General features: G+C 33.9%; 1 protein-coding gene and 1 non-coding gene across 2 annotated transcripts; both read right to left on the bottom strand.

The window, feature by feature from the left end:
* Positions 1 to 1,933: 1,933 nt before the first annotated feature.
* Positions 1,934 to 2,044, bottom strand: LOC140876847 (small nucleolar RNA R71). The gene has a single exon (XR_012149079.1). It is a non-coding gene; the product is annotated as a small nucleolar RNA R71 (small nucleolar RNA).
* A 7,322-nt stretch (positions 2,045 to 9,366) lies between these two features.
* LOC140862570 (uncharacterized) lies at positions 9,367 to 11,974 on the bottom strand. Its single transcript, XM_073265598.1, has 6 exons — positions 11,794 to 11,974; positions 11,292 to 11,620; positions 10,705 to 10,857; positions 10,415 to 10,470; positions 10,037 to 10,282; positions 9,367 to 9,850 (listed from the first exon to the last, which is right to left on the bottom strand). The coding sequence occupies exons 1-6, from the start codon at positions 11,972 to 11,974 to the stop codon at positions 9,367 to 9,369; spliced, it is 1,449 nt and encodes a 482-aa protein (XP_073121699.1).
* Between the last annotated feature and the right edge of the window lie 13,528 nt (positions 11,975 to 25,502).

The following is a 25,502-nucleotide window of genomic DNA, read 5'->3' as shown; positions in this document are numbered from 1 at the left end:
ATCAAAATAATCAAACATCAAAAAGGAGACAGATTTACTTTTACTATGACCAGCTTGTAGTAAAAATATCATAACTATTTCACCTTTTACCCAAAAGAGGTGAATTATATGTTCAAACACATATACACAAAATATCCTACGTGTTCAAGGATATTGACATTCAAGGAGACAACCACCCACCAACTTTACTATTCAACATTTAACGAGTCTTGGACTCTTTCTCTCATTTAGCCATAAATAGATGTGTTGTATAAGCTTTGTAGTGTGCAAGAGTGTAGAGAATTCCTCATTTGTAAAATAAATATTGTGAAAATAAAAGTTTGAGTGTGAATATTTCTCAAGTTCAAGTATAAAATTTATTTTGTCCTTATTCTTGAGTTTCATGTTCATGGCAAGCTAAATCTTTTTATGTCAAGGTGAAAAGGTTTCATTGTTGGTCAAGTAAGATTGTTTATATTTTGTATATTCTTCTCTTTTTCTATTTCTATTTTGTTTTTCTAATTGATCCTTATTTGTAGGTATAATTTTGGAAGATTTTTTGTTATCCATTTACATCAAATGCTTGGTACCTTGAATGTGGTTACCTGATTTGTTGTCAAATATGATACAATAAATACTACAATAATTATATACTATAAATATAAGTATCTATTTATAATAAAGTCATATATATTATTTAGACGATAGCGTGACACTGTCGGTTGTTCTAAATAATATATTGTGATTTGAACTAACATTTACTTTCTCGCATCTAACTTTTACTTTTCTCAATTAACATTTACTTTCCGCAATTAAAATTTACTTTCCGCTACTAACATTTACATTTCCGCAACTAACATAAAAAGTCATATATTTTATTTAGACGATAGCGTGGCTCTGCCGGTTGTTCTAAATGAAATATGGTGATTTGATCTAACATTTACTTTTATATCAATTTATATTTATGCACTTATATATATATTATGGGTACCATATATTAGTTATCGGTTAATCTGATATTAATATAGTGGGAACTATATTATATGATATATTTGTTTAAATATTTAATTGTTCTTTTATGTTTATTTTTATTTTAGTTTTTTTTATTTATTTTTGTTAAGCAATCTTAAATAAACCAACAATGAACCTTTGAAGCCTTGACAATTTTATAATTTGTGAATTTGAAAGTTTATAATAATATTTCCATCTATAATATATCATTGCTAAAATTAAACTTACAGCATCCTCTCCGTGGATCGATCTCGTACTCACGAGTATATTACTTGCAGACAACCTACACTTGGGTGAATTACAATTTAAGTTGTAGCAAGTTTTTGGCGCCGTTGCCGGGGAGGTATAAATTAAGTTTAATTTTGTTATTTATGTTATTATGTAAATAATATGTTGTTTTTAATTGTATGATTGTTTGGAGTCATGAACAAAGTGGTAGACTTGTTCGAGTAACTGAAAATATTTTAAACATGGAGGATAATTCTAATAATCAAGATGATAATAATAATAATAATAATAATAATAATAATAATAATAATAATAATAATAATAATAATAATAATAATAATAATAATCAAGAACATGAACAACCAAGAAAACTTAGGCACCATATGAATCCAATAAGAACTAGTACACCATCTTGTTTAGTTTTTCCTCCTGATGCATCTAATTTCAATTTTAAGCCACAAGTCATTCAACTTTTACCAAATTTTCATGGCTTAGATTCTGCAAATTCATATTTTCATTTAAGAGAATTTGAGGAGGTTTGCAACACTTATAATGATCAAAATTGTAGCATGGATACTGTTCGATTAAAGCTTTTCCCTTTTTCCTTAAAAGATAAAGCTAAAACATGGTTGCAAAATTTGAGATCAAGTTCAATAAGATCATGGGAAGAAATGCAACAACAATTTCTAAAAAAAAATTTTCCTTTCCATAGAACAAACTCTTTTAAAAGACAAATTACAACTTTTTCTCAAAAACAAGGGGAAACATTTTATCAATGTTGGGATAGATATAAAGAGTTACTTAATACATGCCCACATCATGGTTTTGAAATATGGAGAATAGTTTCTCACTTTTATGAAGGTTTAATACCTAAAGATAGGAAAATGATAGAATTCATGTGTAATGGAACTTTTGAAGATAAAAACCCAAATGAAGCTATGGAATATTTGGAGTCATTAGCAGAAAATGCTCAAAATTGGGATAATATAGGCTCAATTGAACCACCAAGTAAAACCAATAATTCAACAAATGGGGTTGGTATTTATCATCTTAAAGAAGATGTAGATATTCAAGCTAAACTTGCATCCTTAGCAAGAAAAATAGAGTCATTAGAAATGAAAAAGTGTGATCAATTAAAAAGTGTTCAAGAAATTGTCTGTCATATATGTGATACACATGATCATCTCACAAAAAATTGTCCAACTTTGCCTTCATTTAAAGAATGTCTCCATGAACAAGCCAATTATGTTAACAATTTTAAAAAACCAACATTAGATCCTTTTTCACAAACATATAATCCTGGTTGGAGAAATCATCCTAATTTTAGTTGGAGGAACGATAATAATGCACAACCTTCACAACAACCTTTTCAAAATAACCAAAATCATCAAGGTTATGCTCCTTATATTCCACCTCCAAGAAAACATTTTGAAGATGAAATTCATGCATACATTCAAAAGCAAGAGTCTATCAATATTCAAAACATTCAATCTATGAATGATTTGAAAGAAACTCTTGCAAAATTTGCGTCTGCACTTAATATTCATGAAAAAGGAAAATTTTCATCTCAACCACAACCTAATCCTATAAATCAAAATCAAGAAAAATTTGATCCAGTAAAATCTGTTATTACTCTTAGAAGTGGTAAAATAGTTAAAGATCCATATAGTGATGAAAACAAAGATCAGTCAAACTCAAAGATTAAGGATGAAAATCTTGATACTTTTGAGAAAGATGATGCTTTGAGTCCTAAAAATAAGAAAATTGATGAGAAAATAAATAAACATGTTCCTTTTCCTCATACATTAGTAAATAATAAAAAACAAAAAAATGATCCTGATATTTATGAAGTTTTTACACAAGTAAAAATAAATATTCCATTATTAGATGCTATTAAACAAGTGCCTTCTTATGCAAAGTTTTTAAAAGATTTATGTACTGTGAAAAGACAATTGCATGTAAAGAAGAAAGCATTCTTAACGGAGCAAGTAAGTTCTATTATTCAAAATAATTCTACCTTGAAATATAAAGATCCTGGTTGTCCAACAATTTCATGTATTATTGGAAAAAATAAAATTAAAAAAGCTTTGTTAGATTTGGGAGCAAGTGTAAATTTACTTCCTTATTTAGTTTATGAAAAACTTAAGTTGAGAGATTTAAAGCCTACATCTGTCACTCTTTTACTAGCCGATAGGTCAATCAAAATACCTAGAGATATCGTAGAAGATGTGTTAGTTCAAGTCGATAAATTCATATATCCTGTGGATTTTATTGTTTTGGATACACAACCAATAGAAGTGCATAATAAAATTCCAATAATATTGGGACGTCCATTTCTCGCAACTTCAAATGCTTTAATAAATTGTCGAAATGGAATAATGAAATTATCTTTTGGAAACATGACTTTGGAACTTAATGTGTTCAATTTGAGTAAACAACCAAGTATTAATGAAGATGAAGATGATAATACAATAGAAACTATCGTGGAAGAATGTCAACAAGATAACTTAAATCAACAATCTGATGTTTGTTTAGTGGAAAATTTTGATTCGAAAAATATTTTTGAATCAAAATTATTTGAAAAAGACAATCAACTTGAAGAAGATAATGTAGTAGACGATCAGTTATCAAGAATAATTTCTGAATCATCTCAAAATGAAATACCAATAAATGAAAATTTTTCGGATGATCAACTATTTTATGCTACTACTATGCCTTGGTCTGCTAATATTGTAAATTTTCTTGTAACAAAGAAAATGTCTTCTCATTGGAGTTCACAAGATAAAAATAAATTATTCAAAAAGGTAAAAAAATTTTATTGGGATGATCCTTATTTGTTTAAGTATTGTCCTGATCAAATTTTTCGACGATGCATACCCGACAATGAGGCAAGTAGTGTCATTAAATTTCTTCATTCTGAGGTATGTGGAGATCAATTGTTGTCAAAGAAAACAGCTAAAAATGCAAAAATTTATAAAGATAAAACAAAAGCCTTTTATGATAAAAATATTATGAGAAAATCTTTTGAAAACAGGCAAAAAGTTTTACTTTATAATTCTCGCTTGCATTTGTTTCCAGAAAAACTTAGATCACAATGGTGTGGAACATTTATTATTAAAAATGTTTATCCTCATGGTGCTGTTGATGTTGAAAATCCTAAAAATAATAATGTATTTAAAGTTAATGGGCAAAGACTTAAACCAATTTTAGAAAATAAAATTCTTGATGATGAATTTATGCCTTTATATGATCCAACTTAATTGTTATTAATATTTTCATTTTATTTTTGCAGAAATTAGGTCACTTCCCGGTTAAGTGGCAGATAACGGTACTCCGTGGCTCTTACAGTCGGTTAAATTGGTTTCCCACAATAACTGATCCAAAAAAAAAAAAAAAATTCTTTATTTTCAAAATGGAAGAAGCTATCAAAGAACATGGAAAATATATTTTTTCTTCTGTTTCTAAAAAGGTTCGAAGAATGATTTATGAATGCAGACGTGAAAGATTGAGAATGCTTATACAAAAAGGAATTCCGGAGGATATTCGTCTTATAATTGAAGCCAAGGTTCGAATATGTGGCGAAGTTCCAAAATTCTTACATGTTCGAAATATGTCCGGACTAGGAAAAAGCACCTATGCAAAGAAAAAGAGGGCAAAAGGGTTAGATGTTTGTCATAAATGTGTCAGATGGACTTGTAACAAACGATGCAGATCTTTGGGATGTGTTTCCACAAATAGAGAAGATAAAATTGATTTCATTAAGAATGGGCTGAGTAAAGAGTCATTGGATGATATCTCATTGACTCTTGAGACGCATTCTAGTGGAGATGTACAAGGTCAACTTCTCAGTTTATGGAAACTATTCCAAGCGCAGCGTCATGGTAATGGTCTTGGGAATCTGACTAAAAAAGACCCTATTTGCCAATTTATAAGAAAATTGGATGGAAAGCCAACCCTCAACTCATAAGAACACGTTGAAGTCATCATTGATTCAACATGTCACGAAATGGTTTGTGTTTGTTCCTCATCTTCAATAAATTCTAGGTGATATCTCTTTCATCATGTACTCTTTTTTTTAATAAAAAAAATTAAAAAAATGTCATATTCAGGTTTGGGGGAGGGTTTATCCTTAAAAAAAAAAAAATTTAAAATTTAAAAAAATATATTTCTATAATAATATTTATTTTTCTTTTTCAATGGCAGAGTAAGGAGTCAAAAAATCCTGACACGCATTAGTTTTTATTTATCATCTTATCACAATAGATTAGATTTTAATATTTTGTATATATTTAAATTGCAAACTACTAAGAAAATGAAGTCTTTTTGTATAGATGTTTATTTATTCTTCTTTTTATCAATTTAATAGAAAATATATAATTGATGGGATATAAGTTATAAATAATATATAATTGTGTGTTTTCAAATAACATATTTTCTAAAACTTTTATGAGTATATAATTAAAGTGATATTGATTGAATAAATAATAACATGTATAATTGAGGGAATTAATTTGTAAAAGTGCAATATTTACTCACATAAATTTTGTGAGTGAGGGGTGAGAATTGAGAAAACAACTTATAAGCTTTTATTGATTATTAAGAAATGGTTGATTACTAGATTAAACCCATTTTGAAAAAAAAGAAAAGAAAAATAAAAATTGGCTGCAAAGTTGTTTAAAGTTTGATTGTAAAGATGTAGAGTATTAATATCTCTACTATAATTATTAATGTAATAGATTTACCTCATAAAAAATAAAAAAATAAATAAACTTTGAAAAAAAAATGTTACATTTTCAAAGTTTATTGGAGGTATTTGATTATGTAAAAACAATTTTGCAGCCAAGCAAAAAAAAAAAAAAAAAATGGGTTTATTCTTTGTAAATCATCCTATCTTATTTTCAATATTAGGTTATTTTATTGTCTGCTTTACTAGCCATTTTCAAAGAGTGTATAATTTTCTTCCAACTCCATGAGTGAAAAACAGCTATATATGAAATACTTTAACCCGAGAGAATATGGAGTTGAGACTTTTACATTAATATTCCTGATGATATACATGTTAAGAAAATGATTTCTATTATCCTTTTAACTATATTATTCTCAAAGTTTTTAGAAAATATTTATGTAAAAAAAAATTATATATATTTAATATTTTGATATTGTGTGAAATATATATGTATAGCCCATCCAATTACATATTAATATATTGGTTGATAATGAGATTTATAAATAAACATATGATCTTCTCACAAGTGTGTTTTTAAAATTTCAAAGTTTGCATATTTGAATATATATATTAAGGAATAAAAATCTAACTTGTGATTTTATGATATTTTATTACTAAGGGACTAGTAATTAGCCGGTTTGGGGGTGTGATGAAACTTAAAATTTGTAATTATTTATATGTTAAAAGTTGTGTTTTAAAATTAAAGTTTCATTAAAATTATGAAGTTGTATTATTTTAGTGTTGTGTGTTTATATTTACTTGTTTTACTAAAAATGTTGTATTTTACGTTTTGCGCAGGTTTTGTAAAAATAAAATTACTCAAGCTACAAAGGTCATATTGGAGTAATCTCAAATCCTGTAGAATCACAAAAGAGGCATCTTCAACTTTGTAGAAGACAAGAAATTCCAAAAACCTCATTAAGATGATCAAAATAATCAAACATAAAAAAGGAGACAGATTTACTTTTACTATGACCAGCTTGTAGTAAAAATATCATAACTATTTCATATTTTACCCAAAAGAGGTGAATTATATGTCCAAACACATCTACACAAAATATCCTACGTGTTCTATGTTGAATGGAGAGGCTGAATCGGTGGTCTATTTCATCAAAAATGCCAATTAACATTGGGTTAAGGTATTGACATTCAAGGAGACAACCACCCACGAACTTTACTATTCAACATTTAATGAGTCTTGGACTCTTTCTCTCATTTAGCCTATAAATAGATGTGTTGTATAAGCTTTGTAGTGTGCAAGAGTGTAGAGAATTCCTCATTTGTAAAATAAATATTGTGAGAATAAAAGTTTGAGTGTGAATATTTCTCAAGTTCAAGTATGAAATTTATTTTGTCCTTATTCTTGAGTATCATGTTCATGGCAAGCTAAATCTTTTTATGTCAAGATGAAAAAGTTTCATTTTTGGTCAAGTAAGATTGTTTATATTTTGTATATTCTTTCTTTTTCTATTTTTTTATTTTGTTTTACTAATTGATCTTTATTTGTAGGTATAATTTGGATGATTTATTGTTATCTATTTACATCAAATACTTGGTACCTTGAATTTGGTTACCTTGATTTGTAGTCTAATATGATACAATAAATACTACAATAATTATATACTATAAATATATGTATTTATTTATAATAAAGTCATATATATTATTTTGACGATAGCGTGACACTGTCGGTTGTTCTAAATAATATATTGTGATTTGAACTAACATTTACTTTCTCGCATCTAACTTTTACTTTCCGTAATTAACATTTACTTTCCGCAATTAACATTTACTTTCCGCTACTAACATTTACATTTCCGCAACTAACATAAAAAGTCATATATTTTATTTAGACGATAGCGTGGCTCTGCCGGTTGTTCTAAATGAAATATGGTGATTTGATCTAACATTTACTTTTATGTCAATTTATATTTATGCACTTATATATATATTATGGGTACCATATATTAATTATCGGTTAATCAGATATTAATATAGTGGGAACTATATTATATGATATATTTGTTTAAATATTTAATTGTTCTTTTATGTTTATTTTTATTTTAGTTTCTTTATTTATTTTTGTTAAGAAATCTTAAATAAACCAACAATGAACCTTTGAAGCCTTGACAATTTTATAATTTGTGAATTTGAAAGTTTATAATAATATTTCCATCTATAATATATCATTGCTAAAATTAAACTTACAGCATCCTCTCCGTGGATCGATCTCGTACTCACGAGTATATTACTTGCAGACAACCTACACATGGGTGAATTACAATTTAAGTTGTAGCACCTTCTTGAAAATGATTTGCCCTCAAATCTCATTCATCTCATATATCAAACAAAGATAAGTCAGAAACATTAAATGTAGTACTCACATTATACTCACTTGGAAAATCTAATTTGTAGGCATTGTCGTTGATTCGCTCCAAGACTTGAAAAGGACCATCTCCTCGAGGTAACAAATTTGAACACCTATTCTCCGAAAAACGCTCTTTTCTCAGATGCAACCAAACCTAATCACTGGGTTCAAAGACAACCTTATTTCTTCCTTTACTCTCTTGGTTAGTATACTGCAAATTCTTCTTCTCGATATTCTCACGTACTTTCTCATACAAGCTCCTCACAAATTCAGCTTTCTTCTTCCCATCCATATTAACCCTTTCACTCATAGGTAACGACATCAAATCCAACAAGTCAATGGGTTAAAACCATAAACAATTTCAAAAGGTGAATAATTTGTATATAGAATGCACACTACGATTATAAGCAAAAATTAATAAATGGCAAACAATCTTTCCAATTTTTCAGGTTCTTTTTAATGATAGAGCGCAACAATGTCCTTAAAGTTCTATTAACTACCTCAGTTTGTCCATCAGTTTGTGGATGAAAACTAGTAGAAAACAACAACTTAGTTCCAAGTTTACACCACAATGTTTTCCAAAAGTAACTTAAAAATCGAGTATCCCTATCAGAAACAATAATTCTAGGCATGCCATGCAATCTAACAATGTCATTAAAGAACAAATCTGCAACATTCGAAGCATCATCTGATTTTTGACAAGCAATAAAATGTGCCATTTTTGAAAACCTATCAACCACAACATAGATAGAATCCCCCCCCCCCCTTCTTAGACCTCGGTAACCCAAGAACAAAATCCATAGAAATGTCTACCCATGGTTCATTAGGTACTGGAAGTGAAGTATATAACCCATGTGGTTGTGATCTAGACTTTGCCTTCCTACAAGTCACACACCGCTCAAACATTTTCTCAACTTCATTCTTCATATGCGGCCAATAAAAATGTTCATGCAAAATTTGATATGTTTTAGCCACACCAAAATGTCCCATCAAACCACCCTCATGGGATTCCCTAAGAAGTAACTCCCGAATGGATGATTTAGGCACACATAACTTATCTTTCCCTAAACAAGTAGCCATCAAGCATGAAAAATTTATCCTTTGGACCATGCAAACATGATGCATAAATATCCCCAAATTCAGGATCACTAGCATACAATTCTTTCACATACTCAAATCCTAAAAACTTAAAATCTAAAGTAGATAAAAGCGCGTACCTTCGTGATAGAGCATCCGCTACCACGTTTTCCTTCCCTTTCTTGTACTTGATAATGTAGGGAAAAGTCTCCACAAACGCCACCCACTTGGCATGTCTCTTGTTCAGATTTTGTTGTCCTTTAAGATGCTTCAAGGATTCATGATCCGTATGAATCACAAACTCCTTTGGCCTCAAGTAGTGTTGCCATGTCTCGAGTACCCTCACCAACACATAGAACTCCTTGTCATAGGTAGGATAATTCAAAGATGCCCCACTAAGTTTCTCACTAAAATATGCAACTGGCCTTCCTCCTTGCATTAAGACCCTTCCAATCCCTACACTAACGCATTACATTCAATCTCAAAAGTATTAGCAAAATCAGGCAATACAAGTAAAGGCGCATTAATTAATTTTTGGCTTGATAATATTAAAGACCTTCTCTTGCTCCTCGCCCCAATGAAATGGAACGTTCTTCTTGATAACCACAGTCATGGGCGCTGCCAATGTACTAAAATCCTTCACGAACCTCCTGTAAAAACTCGTAAGTCCATGAAAACTTCGAGTTTGACCAATGGACATAGGCGTCGGCCAATCCCGAATGACACTCACCTTTTCTTCATCAACTTTCACACCTTGTGCACTCACAACAAAACCAAGAAATACGAGTTCTCTTGTACAAAACACACATTTCTTCAAGTTAGCATATAAATGTTCAGCACGTAATGTGACTAGGACAACCCTTAATTGTTCCACATGGTCATCCAAGTTCTTGCTATACACCAAGATATCATAAAAATAGACAACCACAAAATTTCCAATATATGCACACAAAAAATGATTCGTGAGACGCATAAAAGTACTCGGTGCGTTAGTTAAGCCAAAAGGCATAACCATCCATTCATACAACCCATATTTTGTTTTGAACGCAGTTTTCCACTCGTCTCCCTCTCTCATCCTAATCTGATGATAACCACTCTTAAGATCAATTTTGCCTAATAGGCTAGCACCATGCAGTTCATCTAACATATCATCTAGTCTAGGAATAGGATGCCTATACTTGATGGTAATGTTATTTATAGCCCTACAATCAATGCACATACGCCACGAACCATCTTTTTGAGATACTAACAACACAGGTAGAGCACATGGTGACATCGACTCACGCACAAAACCTTTATCTAGAAGTTCACTTACCTGTCTTTGCAACTCCTTAGTTTCCTCCGGATTACTCCTATAAGCTGGACGATTCGGCAATGCACTCCCGGATACCAAGTAAATTTGGTGCTCAATCCCCCTCAAAGGTGGTAATCCTTGAGGTAGCTCCTCCGAAAATAAATCATCGAACTCCTGCAAGAGATAATAACATTGCTCGGAAGATCTCCAGCTATAATACTTGTGTTAAGGAGTAACTCCTTATAAAACATCAACACAAGTGGAACTTGAGAATTCATAACATCTCTCAACTCACTCTTTTGGGCCATATATATCTTTTTTTCAGCATCTTTTTGCTCATTTTTTTTTATATCTTTTTTTTCATTATTTTTTTCTAAGGCCATTTCACTTTTTTGTTCACTCTGTTTTTCGGCCTCATCTCTCTTTTTCTTTTTCATTTGATCCTCCAACACTTGCTTTGGATTCATAGGAAACAATAAAATAGGTTCTTTTTTCATTACAAAAAAATATCTATTTTTAAACCCATCATGCACCACTCTCCTATCAAACTGCCATGGTCTCCCCAATAAGATATCACACGCTTGCATAGGGACCGCATCACACAAAACCTCATCAACATACTTGCCAATAGAAAATGGCACCACAAATCTCCTATTAACTCTCACCTCCGCGCAGTCATTAAACCATTGCAACCTATATGGATGAGGATGCTTTAAAAGAGACAACCCCAATTTTTGCATAACTTCGCAACTCGCAACATTTGTACAACTACCCCCATCAATGATAAGACTGCACACCTTCCCATTTACAAAACAACGAGTATGAAAAAGATTTTCCCTCTGGCTCTCTTCCTCCTCCTTATGTTGTGTATTTAAAATTCTCCGAGTCACCAATAATTCACCAACAACAGCCCCAAAACCATTCTCATCATCAGGATCTACAACGCAGACATATCATCATAATTTTCCCCATCACTTTCAGACTCCACATCGCCACAAGCATTAATAATCATCAACTTATTATTTGGACATTTGCTAGAAATATGGCCAATACCTTGACACCTAAAACATTTAATATCTCTAGACCGAACATTAGAAGTTTCAGATGTACCTTTTGCTACTTGCTTTGGTTCCTCCCATTTTGTGTCAGATTTTGGTTTGTACATCGGCTTGTTATCCTCCCGTTTTGCAACGTTCGGACGCCAAGACGTCGACGATCCTCCACCGGAAGGTAATCGACCAGCTTCTCTTCGCTTGAGATGTTGTTCCACCTTCATGGTCGTCTGCACCATCTCATCCAAATCAATACAGTGACGAAGCTCCAGTTGATCTTGGATTTCTCTATTCAAACCACACAAGAATCAAGCCATTGTAGCTTCATTATCTTCCTCAATGTTGGTTCGAATCATCGTGGTCTCCAACTCCTTGTAGTAATCCTTCACGCTCCTTGGACCCTGCCTCAAAGTCTGTAGACGCCTGTACATTTCACGATAATAATGGTTAGGTACAAAATTCTTCTTCATGACACGCTTCATCTCTTCCCACGTCTCAATAGGCGGTTCTCCACACCTCCTTCTAGTGGTCACTAATTGATCCCACCAGATTAATGCATAATCTACAAACTCAACCACTACCAACCTCAATTTATTAAGATCAAAATAGTGATGGCAATCAAACACAAACTCCACATGCTTCTCCCACTCCAGATACGCCTCCGGATCAGATTTCCCATGAAACGCTGGAATTTTCATCTTAATGCTACTGATATTCCCATCCTCCTTACTGCCCTCCATATATTTTCCACGCACCGCTTCTCGCCTATGTATACCTCCATATACTCTTCTCTCCCCATCCCAATTCTCATCAAAACTCTCCTCATCATCTTCAAAATCATTCCCCTTCCTATTCTTATTATTTCCACTACCACTACTCTCCTCCAATCTACTCATCTGCTCATGAAGAGGTTCCAATTCCAACCTCATCACTTTAGTAAATTTCCCCATCAACGCCTCTATTTGAACCTTGGAAATTCCTTGGTTCACATTTTCACTAACATCTTTATTAGGATTCCTGGTACCTACAAGAAAATCGTTAGTAATAAATTTCCTCACACGAGTCCTCACAGTTCACTCCAAACGAATCACTCAATCACTCCTTTTTTTCACTGTGGTAAGGCATTGTTTTGTAGAGTAAAGGATCAAACCTTCAATTTCAAAAACTTTTAGACGCTTGAAAATTTACTCACAAAGATTGACAAATCGAGCAAGAAATTTTATGGACTAATTGACTTTACTCGCACCCAAGGATGAACAAATACAACGGAATTGGCCACAAGTTTTTTTACTTCTTCTATATATTTTTTTGACAATTTTTGGCACTCAATCCTTTCTGACCGATTTTTCCTTTTTTTTAATTTATAACTTGTAGCACAAGACACGAGACTTGGATAACAAGTTTGAAAGAAATGACACAGAAATTTGATATAAGATAGACGAAGAATGAAGAACAAAGATCGATGAACGAAGAATGAGGAAGAAGAAAAAATATAGATTAAAGAAGGATACTACTTACTTGAATAAAAAAACTTCGCTTTGATACCAAATGATATGAATCTTGATGAGTAATATTAGCAAACACGATATAAATTAAATCGCACCCTCTAACCAATAATCAATAGATCCAAAGATTTTTTTCCAATCTTTGAAACAAATAAAATTGATAGAATTTTGGATTTCCACCTTTAATCGACAGGACGATTAACAACAGAAATCACGACAATCGAAACCAAATAAAAACTTCAGATAACTTGTATCTGACAATCTTCATTGAGAAATCAATTGACAAACATTTCCAAGTAATTAAACTGTGAAAAGTTTGATTTGAAAAGCCAAAGCAAAGCTTTGAATAAAATTCTAGAGAGAATTTTAATATTTTAAGTATAAACTGAATCTGAATTATTATTAATGAAAATAAACAAAAGTATTTATAGTTTACAATAAAAAATAAAAGATAATGAAAAATAATATCAAAGATATCAAAATATATCAAATAAAAGTTTTCTAGTAGGTCTAAAATACTCAAAATAGGCCAAAGTTATCAAAAACCACGCACACAAACAACACGCCGAAGTGTGTGTTTTTCCTAAAAAAAACTCGCTCGCTCGAGCGAGGAAGACTCTGCCCGCAACTTTTCCTGTGCTCACTCGAGCAGACGATATGCGCGGTCGAGTGAGAAGCACGCTGCCCGAAATTTTTAAAGGGCTCGCTCGAGCGGACTAATGTGGCGCTCGAGCAAGATGTTTTATGTCCCAAATTTATTTTCTTCTCTCTTTTCAACTTCTAACACTTCAAGGACGCATAGGCAACTCCTAAATTGATCTTCAAGTTCTCCAATGCCATCTTGATAATTTATCATCAACATTTGAAGTGCCTTCTTGAATTTGTTAGCTCGACTCCTCGTTATTGGTCCACGTGGCAACTCCAATGGATCTTGAACACTTCTTGCCACTTGATCCACATGCGAACTATCCATTATCGCATCATTGGTGAACACCAAGTTGAGGGTCTTTAGATGATCCAGCAGATGACCGATGCGGTAGAGCTGATTCGACGTAGGATTAAGGCGGCCCAGGATCGATAGACTATTTATGCTAACACTCATTGCATGCCATTACACTTTGAGGTAGGAGAGCATGTATTTTTGCGAGTGTCATATTTCCGGAAGGTGATGAGATTCGGCCTCAAGGGTAAGTTGTCACCTAGGTTTATTGGTCCGTTCGAGATTCTCGAGAAGATTGGAGACGTGGCTTATCGTCTGGCTTTGCCACCCGATCGTTCCAGCATTCATGATTTGTTTCACGTGTCATTGCTGAGACAGTACGCGGCTGATGAGTCGCACATCTTGCATCCGACTGAGGTGCAATTGGACCAAGATCTGTCCTATGTGGAAAGACCCCTCAAGATTCTCGACAAGAAGGACAAAGTTCTTCGCAACATGCGTATACCTTTAGTAATGGTGCAGTGGCAGCGTCGGGGAACTGAAGAGGCAACTAGGGAGCTGGAGAGCCAGATGCGAACTGAGAATCCCGAACTGTTTTGATGTTTTGTACTTTTCTTTGTAAGAAAGATTTGTACCTTGTAATTTTCAGTTGTAATAAAGAATATTTGTTTGAATATCCATGTTTTCCTCTAGACTTAAATTTCTAGGACGAAATTTCTTAAGTGGAGGAGAATGTAGTGACCCGTAACTAATCAAGGTGATTAAGAGATTAATTAACAAAAAGTAAGCTAATTAGGTCAAGAGCAGATCGGATGCTCCGAAGTGGAGATCGGAGGCCTCGATCCTGATTGGACGATCCGAAGCAAGGATCGGACGCTCCGTCGGCAGGATCGGACGGTTCGATCGGGTCCAGGGCTTACGTCATCATTTAGGTCAGCAAGGTGACGTCATGGCTGACGTGCGGATGGGACTTTGGATGCTTCGAAGTCGGGTTCGGATGGTCCGAACGTGTTCGGAGGCTCTGATAGTGGAACGGACGGTCCGAACTCCGCCTATAAATAAAGGTGTCGAGCTTCATTTTCAAGCGCACCAAATTCCTCTTCTCTCTCAATTCCTTAGTCTTCTAGCTTAGATCTATGGAATTATAGGCGTCTTATTGGGAATCCGGAAGTGGCCTAGCAATCCAGGCATCGTAGCGGAGCTTTGGCCTAGTTTTGAGGCAAGCGACAGCAAAGGGTTGACGACGGACGCAAGTATAACTTTGGCTTCCTAAAAATATTTAGGAGTATGGAATAGCTTAGTTATGGCTTTTAGAGCTTAAATAGTGATGCATGGGTATTTGCATTATAGGCTCAGTATTCTGGACTCGTAGGCTTGAAATCTAGACCAGCGGAGCTAGGTGTTGACCCGCAGTATTAGAGGTACGTAAGTACTGACCGAGATATCCGGCATGATATATATTATTATATGTTGCATGAGTATGTGCTATGTGTTTTACCATGTTTTACGGCTTTAGCACATGCATGTTTTTACGATAGACTGCATCTGGTATGATGTGAGTCATGACAGTTTCCATCGGTGAGGGTTTACTCCTTATGGATTCGTGTTTGGGGAGACTCAGCCCCTGGTTTTGCTTTCACTAAGAGCGGCCACGACGGTGGGCTTTGACGCTATAGTTGATATGGGAATATACGAGTACCCCGCGGAGTTGCTCTCTTAGCACGGTACTGTATATTCATGGCCCCCTGAGTAGACGGTTTTACCCATTATTTTAAAGTCATTTGCTTGATGCATATTAGTTTATATCGTTGCTTCCATAATGAGCGTTGTCGCTCACGCCCCTGTGTTTGGTATTTTTGGGTATCCTGTGGCGGGGCAGGTTTGAGGCTGAACGGTCCAGGTGATTCGCAGCAGGGTTGAGGTTGTTACCTATTGCAGCGAGAGTTTAGTGGTAGGGCTTGTTACCCTAAGACTTTTGATTTGGTTGTATAAGAGTATTTATACACTATTTTGTCGTCGGTTGTATTCTTCCAATTAGATTTGTTGTATTTTAAATTATCCACTCTTTACGCTTTAATTATTTATTGCATGCACTAATTAACTCCGATTAGGTAGTGGATCCGGGTAGGGTCGCCACATTTCAAGCTGGAGTCGTTTCAGATAAGGGATGGTCAAGTTAAGAGCAATTTAGCATCAAGTGGTCGGTGAAGAAATTTTACAGTTTAAGTGGGATGTCCTAGTGTTATGGATTAGGGGCTGGTCTAGCAAACTTTTGGGGTTAAGGGCTGGTCACTGGGTTAGTACAGGGTGTGTAGGAGACGTCGGTTCAAATGGAAGTTGTTTTGGTCAAGGAAAGGTGGAGTTATAGATTTTACGGTTTGAACGTTCATAATAGGCCTTGTTTGAGGAGAAAGGGAAATTTGTAGATAGTTTAGCTTAGCCTGGGGCAACCACTTAACTATTATTTTTCCTTGATCTAAAAAATGTTTTCTCCATCTAAAATTCGAGTATTTAAGTGAGTTACTAATTCAAAGAAATCATTTTTAAGATGAGTTGAATTTTCACAAGTTGAGTCAAGGGAAATATTTTGAATGAGGAGAGTTGGTTGTGGCTATATCAGGGAAATGTGGGGTCAGGAGATGTCCCGGTGTCCTTTCCAAACTCAGGGTAGAGGGGAGCTGGGAGACATCTTGCTTTCGCTTCAAACTCAGGGCAATGTGGGTTCGGGAGAAATCTCGGTGTCCTTGTCACTCAGGGCAATGTGGGGTCGGAAGAAATCTCAGTGTCCTTGCCACTCAGGGAAATGTGGGGTCGGGAGAAATCTCGGTCTTCTTTCCATTTAGGGCAATGTGGGGTCCGGAGAAATCTCAGTTTCTTTGCCATTCAGGGCAATGTGGAGTCGGGAGAAATCTCGGTGTCCTTGCCAGCCTATTAATATGGTTTATAGATTGATCAATTGACGCAGAAGTCACAATCGATGATCTAAATTCACAGAAAAGTTAAATTTAAAGATCAGTTAAAATTTTAAGTGTGAGATCAACTAAAGTTTCAAGTGTGAGTTTTAGTTAAAGTTTTAAGCATGAGTTTCCGTTAAATCTTCAAGCGTGAGTTTCAGTTAAAGTTTCAAGTTTTTAGTTCAAGTTCAGTTTCAGTCATGCATGCGATCTTTTATAAGTTAAGCTTATTTCTGTTTGAGTTGGTTGTTTAAAGGAAAGTTTCAACGTATTTTGAGTACAATTATTTTAAAGGGCCTGTGCATGTATTATGTATTCCTCGATATTACATGTTTTATACTTGTTGAGCTTTTAGACTCACTACATTCACTTGGTGCAGGTTAGACTTTCGATGAGATCGAGGGGGCATGACTCTTAAGTGGAATGCAATGCAGGCTTGGCACATACCTCCGACCTATGCTAGTATTCCGCAGATATTATTTAAATGTATAGTTTTGATGTATTTATTTTGTATATTTGTTAGATGTAAATTTAATAACTTCTAGATTAGTTTTGTTGACATGTTAAACATTTGATTGTTAAACTTTGGCTTTCGCAAACTTTGAACTAGCTTTTATTTCAGTTCTTGCTTTGTCATCATTTATGTTGTTCTCTCGTAGTTCAATTTTTGTGGTGTTGTTTAGACAGGTGGATTTTAAATGTTTTAAATAGGTCATGTCAATTTTTTTTGAAAAACGAAATTCCGCATTATTTTAATCTTTTTAATATTAGAGGATAGAGGTTCGTTTCTGTTGGTATCAGAGTATGGTCATGGTTTGGGTTTGTGCCTACTGCTGGTTGCAAGAAGATCGAGAAGTCTCGTCTCAAAGTCTTTAAGTTTTAATGAATTCTATATATTTGTCGTATTTGAATTACTATTTTAAATGTTTTGATGTCATCCATTTAAAAATATTTTCAAAGTTAGATGTTTAAATTATCTAAATGTGCAGTTCAATGTTTGTTTTTGTTTAAATTTTTTTTAGTAGTTTAAAGTGTACCATTTAAACGTTTTTTTAAAGCATGCGACTTCAAGTTAAGTGGAGTTGGTGTACCAATATTCCATCCAGACTTAGAAAGTAGGTGGAATTTATTCGAGATACTAAGTGGCGCTAATAATTTTGATGAGAAGGTAGGAGTATGTCGAAGAATATTAACTTGTGCATTATGAGATATTAATTATGGTGTCATGATTGTAATTTATTTTCTTATGAATGGATTTTAGATGAATAAAACTAAGTGACTAGCTTGTTTAGAAATTGATAGACATAAGTTTTGCCTATTAATTAATGAGTCTAAACTTGTGCAAGAATTGTGGATAAGTTTAAGGTAGCAATTTTTGTGTGATCTTTGAATTGAGAAATGTTGCGCGATAAAATTATAGTGAAGAGTTTAAAATATAGTTAGAACCCTAATTGATAGCTTCAAAACCAATTTAAAACTGCATGTTTCTACCTTTTGTACTACATCAAGAGGTCATAGTTTTGGTATTAATGATTTGCGTGTATGGAAAAATCAAGTTTAAATGTTGTTTAAACATTTTCTTGATATTATGATTTCCGTTTTTACCCTGTTTGACGCCGATGAGAATTTTTTATTTTTTATTTTATCTTATTTCGATGGTTGTTGCTGATGTGTTGGGAGTATTGTAAGTTTTGTTATGGGTTGTTTGGAGTGAGTGCTTTTGGCAAGGAGTTGAGTCGATGGAAGATTCAGGTTGTTGGTTATAACTGGTGACTGTGTTCTTGTGTTAATAAGACTGGTTGTCTGTAAGAGAAGTCAAGGATTAAGTAAGGTGATTTGGGACGTAAGATAAAATGTTAGGGAAACAGGGGTATTAGAGATTCGGTCTTGAGGCTTTGCTTTTTTTTTTTTTTTTTTTCAAAATTTTAATGCATCAATGCTTTACAATAGATATTTTTGTTTGACTCTTCCCACTGTGGTTGTTGTGTGCGGTTGTGATGTTTGAGGAGTCGATAAACGTATTAGGAAGGGTTAGACTTGGTTGACTTGGTGCTTGGGCAGTAGATGCAGTGAACCAAATCTTGGGATTTGGATGATGGTTGATGATTTAGGTTGCGATCATGTTCCTTTGCTGTTGCTTGAGGATATTTGCTGTGAAATAAATTGGGATGTTGTTGTATTTGTTACTGAAAGTTGCCGTATTTGTGATGTATTGGTTATGGTAAGTTGCTACTTAGTTAGTGTAGTGGTTGCTGTAATTAGTTGTTGTATTACTTCTAATTTTGCTGTGAAAACGTGAGATTTCTGTCAAATTCTCCTTGTTTTCTGTCGTGAGTATCATATAGTTGGTTGGGTAGGAATTGGACTGGAGGATTGACTGATTTTCTTGTCATTTTTGGAGCTGCTAGTATGGTATTTGGGTGTAGGTGCAAGGTGATTGTTGTAAATAGGGGGGTCTTGTTGCCAAAGAGTGAGGATTTTGTTGCCACAAATATCTCTTTTCGATTGTTTTCTAGATGTTCTTTTATGTTGCTGTCAAAATTTATTTGTCAAAAGGTTTTGATTGGTTGAGGAGTTTTTAAGCGAGACTTAGTGCTGACAGAGGAGGAGTTTGCCATGAAGAAGGGATTTAGTTCTGTTGATTGAGCTTCTTGGTTGTCAACTGATTATGGTTGTATAATAAGTTTGGTCAAGACCCTTTAATTTTAACTTGAGATTTTAAGATTCTTTCAAGGCATTTCTTGCTGTTAATTTCATGTTCCTTCTTCTTATGGATTCTGGAGGACGTGTTGGTGGAGTTTAAAGGCTGTCCGGGAATCCTATTGGTTCAGGTTGCTCGGGTTTACTCGGGAATTAGAGTCTGGTCCTTGGGTTTTGTTTTGGTTTGGTAGTGTAGTCCAGAGCTTGTATTAGTGCTTAAGATGCATCCTAGTGTGATAGGTATGACTTGAGAAGCAGGATTCTTGATTTGTATGGTAGGAAAAATTGTTAATATGTTTTGCTAGGCTGTTGTCACTAAGAAACGGTTGGTGTTCAATTCTTGGATTGTTGTGGCTTTTCTAGTGGCTATAAAACGTTCAAGTTTTTGGTTCTTTAAGTTTCAGCAACATTGTATATGGATGCAGTTAGGAAAGCTGCGGTAGGTTATTGTAAGTGTTGGGGATCGGTAGTGTGTGTAGAAGGGGGGTGGGGGGGTGGGGGTGAATACACACTCTAATAATTTTATGCTTTTATGCAATAAGGTTAAGCAAATGTTAGTTTACTTAATCTATTTTTCTTGGCTTCCTAGATAAATAAGAGCTACTAAGAGAGTGCGAAATACCAATCTTACTAAACTAGGTGACAATAATAAAAGTATGATGTGATGCAGTAATGTAAATGTGCACACAATTGTTTATGAATGTTCGGAGCTCAAACTCCTACGTCGCCCATTCTTTCTCGCGGGAAGGATACACTAGAAGACTTTGGCTATTACAATGTCTTGTAATACACCCGATACAAATTAGAACTTATCAATGCCTAAAATGGAACTCCTAGATTTACACTGACAAGATTCTAAGTTCTTATCAAACTTCTTCAGTTAATGATGATGAATGGCTAAGCTGTTGAAAGCTTAGTATCTCAAATCCTTGTATATGTCGATGTTCTTCAAACAATGGCTTGAATTTGATTAACCCTTGAGTAGATCTCTTCGATGATCAGATATGCATCTGTTTGAGCGAAGGGTTGGATGAGCATTAGAGTATTGAAACAATTTCGAGTGCTCGGATACTTTGATAATTTTATAGCCGTGTATCCTTTCTTCGTTTGGCTCTAGTATATATATCCCAATCTTCAACGTCTTTCTCCTTTATGTCAACGGTAAGAAACATCTTTTCAAACAGATGTATATCAACCAATATTTCTCGTTTTGTAGAATAAGATTTGTTTGTATTCAAAGTCTCTGTACTCGAAGTTCTTTTATTTTCAATTCAATATGTCTTCGTAATAAATGCTATTAATGGTCTTTCAAGCTTTGTCAGGCGGCTCCTTAAATGCTCTGTCCTTTTGCATTTAAGTTGTCATGTCAAGGATCCGTTACTAGGTATCCTTAAGACTTGTATTCCAGTTGTCATTTATTCTGATAGCTGAGATCGGTCATAATGGAGTCGGCTGATATGTGAAAGTCGGTTGACATCCAAGAGTTCAGCTGATGTCTGTAAGCAGTCAATATCTTCCAATCGGTTGTCATGATAATATCAGTTGATATCTTCCAATCGGTTGACATGATAATATCAGTTGATATCTTTCGGTAGACATTTTTTCTTGTTTAAAACATAAATGGCGGCCATACTATAACAATGATATATTGTTTTGTTATCACCAAAAGTCAAGATTCAACAATTTCCCCTTTTTTTGGTGATGAAAAAACCTATGCTTCGAAAAACATAACAAATAACAGAAGGAAAATGAATTCATTGCGAAAATGAATTGAATTGATACATATTTTTTACATGAAATCATTAATAAAACGCAATAAAATCCTATTACACCTACTTGGCTTAGAAAAATAAAAATTTACCTGTTATACCAATTATTACTTTTTCTGCTGTGGAACTTCACGCTTCTGGCAGTCTATATCAACTGATTTTCTGGATTCTTTCCCCTTTTTGACATCACCACGGGTGAGATGAGAAATTATTTCTCCAAGTTGAGCACCTATATAGGCTTGAAAGGAGTCAATGAGGGAGTCAATATGAGCAGTCAGGTCAGCCTAAAGAACTGAAATCTTTGCAATGGTATGCTCATTGGTGTGACGAATAGTTTGTGTCATTTTATCTGCAACAGTTTCCATAACGAAGATTGCGTTCTTTGTAGTTCTCTAATTCAGTGACACATTTGCTGTAACCACTTGATACCTTTAATATAATTATATAATAAAGAAAAATGCGGATATTTCAAAAAAATTTGCCATGAATCGTTTAAAAATATTTAATGCCAACTTGTCACATTCAGCATTTGAAAATAATTAAAATAAACACCTGATGAAATTCCAAGGTTGATAACGTAGAATGTAAAAAGGAAGTTAATCCCACACAGTTGCGGAAAATCAAGTAAATAGGTTTACATGCCAAATATTCAAGCAGGGAAGACACATCCTGCAAATTTCTAATTTTTTTTGAAATACTTCAATTCATTATTACAGTCAACAGAGTTTGCGAAAACTAGAAGAAGCGACGTTCAAGGGCCTGCACCACCGATGTCCTCACTCTGGGGATCCTGCCCCTCAGTCCCTAGAAACTCATCCTCACCCGCACCAAGTAGATGTAGTGTAAGACCCAGAAATATTAAATTAATAATTATGGGATTTGAGAATTAAATTCCATATTATGGGCTAATATTGATTTGAGAAGCGAAAGAAATGATAGATTTAATTTCCGAGCCAAAAATATTTAATTTGAGAATTTACGGATTTTGAGAATGAAATTTCGAGAATTCTTAACTTAAAAGAATAAATATTAGATTTGAATATTTATGGAATTTGAGATTAAATTCCATATTTCGCAAATTATAGAAGATTAATTTTGAAGATGAAACCCGATCAGGGGTTGATTTGAAAATATCTAAGATTCGAGGGCTAAAGTGCAAAAGGCCGGGATTATTGATTTAATACAATTTATTTAATTTTAATCCGAGTATATTTAATTTGGGAATATTTAGGGTTTCGGTTTTAATTCTAATATTCTTAAATTATTTTGGATTGAAATTGAATTAAAAAGAAGGATGAGGACTGAATTGCAATTAAAGAAGACTTGAGGGACTAAATTGCAATTAAGCTATACATATCTGATTTTTAATCAGATTATAAGAATGTACACGTGCATATTTTGTATGTATTCAGAAGTGAAGAACAGAGGAAGCTGAACCCCTCTTATTCCTTTTTCGTTTTGATTTTCAAATCGCCATAACTTTTGATCCGCTCGTTCGATTTCAATTCCGAAAGATGTTATGGAATCCTTGCGACGAGGGCTTCGATTTGATGTAAGTATTTAATCATCTTGGCATGTTTTGAAGATCGAAATATGGCAGAGATCAGATTATTAATTTATGTTTGTGTTCTTGAGTTGTATGCCGTTCGATATCGAAGCCGGATTGAAAATGAATTAAGGAATGAACTTGTTATGATTTCCAGCTTGTATTTGATATACTTAGCTGCTGTTATGAGGATTATAATGATGTATTAATGATTTGGAATGGACGTATGAATTGGATTGAAGTTAAATAAGTTAGATTCGAATTTGATATTTCGTCGGTTACCGATTTTTAATCGCTATGCAGTCGATTCGTGTTTTTGGATCGTTTTGATAGCCTATGACTGAGATAAGACATTTTTTTGAAATTTTATCGATGATATAGCATTTTTATTTCTCAGTTTTAGATGAGTTTCGAAGGCTAACGACTCACGACTCCGAGTTGTACCGAATAAGAAGAAGTTGAAGTTTGAAATGATGTTGATTGAATTTATATTGATGATTTTGACTCGATTCTGAAATGATTGAATAGAATGAAGTTTGATATGCATGTTTTGATGCTATGTTTCAGAGTTTAATAGGAGACTATTAACTCAAGAACCTCAACTTGAAATCGAAGAAGAAGTGATCAAGATTGAAGTGAATTTGATTGAAGATTGAATGTTATTTGAATGAGCAGATTTGCTATGAGTTGTTGTAATTCCTATCCAGATGTGGAACATGACAAACTCGAGAATGAAAGGTATAAGATGACATAGAGAGTCAGGGATTCGATACTCGAGAATGATGATTCTTGAGTTATCCCGAACAAATCACATACTTGTTTAAATACTTGTTCTTGAGGTAGAACTTATGTTATTGTCGATCCATCACAGGTATTCGATCTTTATTGCTTTTGATATGATTGTATATTGAATTGATTCTATGCCAAGGTTGCGGTTAACCTTATTTTCTAGCCCGGAATAGCTACGATAGATGGATATCCATGTCAAGATCGGTTACAAATCTTGATGGCAATGAAGTGATAAGAATCAATTATTGAGATAAGCGCGCTATATAAATTGAAGTCTTGATTTGAAATTTGAGTCAATATATGCGTTATTTTTACTCTATTCTTGAGTTGATATGTTTAGAGTAGATATGAATTTATTTAACGCATTTATATGTCGATTATACTGAGAATGATTTCTCACCGGAGTTTATCCGGCTATTGTTTTGTTTTGTATGTGTGCATCACAACAGATGGGGCAGGAGCTGGTTTGACATGACATTGAAAGCTTGGGAGCGAGATTTAGCACGTGAGGACTCGGGTTTTAAGTTGAAACTATGCTGTAGAATACCTCAAACTAATTCGAAGAAGTTTAGAATTTGAATTCACTTTTGAAAGGTTGTATAGTTGGTTTTTATTTACCTTTATGAGCTACTAGTTTGATGTACAAAATTCATGAATTAATACTTGAGGCTGGTTACAAGTGTATGTGCATGTTTTCGGATTTGATAACATGCTTGGAATTGATTTTGATGATGATTCATACCTTGTACCAATGTTTGACAGCAAAATGAATTCTGCAGATTTCTGAAGCAGAGGAGCCGCTCGATCGGGTGAACTCTACCGATCGAGCGAGGCACTTAAATTTTAAAACAGAGAGTTGAGCATTTTGGGCTCACTCGATCGGTAAGATTTGACCGATCGAGCGAGGCCAAATTATGTGCAGACCGAGAGCATGATTTTATTGCTCGCTCGATCGGCTGATTTTGCCCGATCGAGCGAGGCTCTGAATTTAAAAAAAAAAAAATATTCGTCTCTTGATTTATTATCCTTTAATTGTTTGATTAATTGTTTAATTAATCATTAGTTGCCCTAAGACGAGATTAGCACCCGAGGTCCCCACAACAGGTGGTATCAGAGCGTAGGTTCTGGACTGAGATATAAGCTGAGCGGGGTAGAGTGAGTTACATGCATTTATAGTATTGCATGATTATGCAGTATTTGATTCGATGATTTAATAAATTGCATGTGCTCTTGATCTACTTTTGAAACTGAATTGATTAATTTACTGATTTGTAAATTTTCAAATTCTTATCGATGTTATTATAAGAATTTCCCGGGTGATGTAAGCACCCAGAATCGAAGAGAACAGTGTTCTTTGGGTGATGTAAGCACCCCAGACTGACAGAATAGTATGGCCAGACTGAACAGAATGATATGGTCAGATTGAACAGAACTGTATTATTTCTCAGCTGAATGAAGTATCTCTGATTGAACAGAACAGAATAGTGCATCAGCGAATGAATAGATTTTGCTACAGATAGAAGTTGACTTGAAGAATTTGATCAGTTGTTCGAATATCGAAGTA

Source organism: Henckelia pumila, chromosome 1, assembly GCF_033568475.1.
Source record: "Henckelia pumila isolate YLH828 chromosome 1, ASM3356847v2, whole genome shotgun sequence".
Lineage (NCBI taxonomy): Eukaryota > Viridiplantae > Streptophyta > Magnoliopsida > Lamiales > Gesneriaceae > Henckelia > Henckelia pumila.
This window is presented reverse-complemented; position numbering and strand designations above follow the sequence as displayed.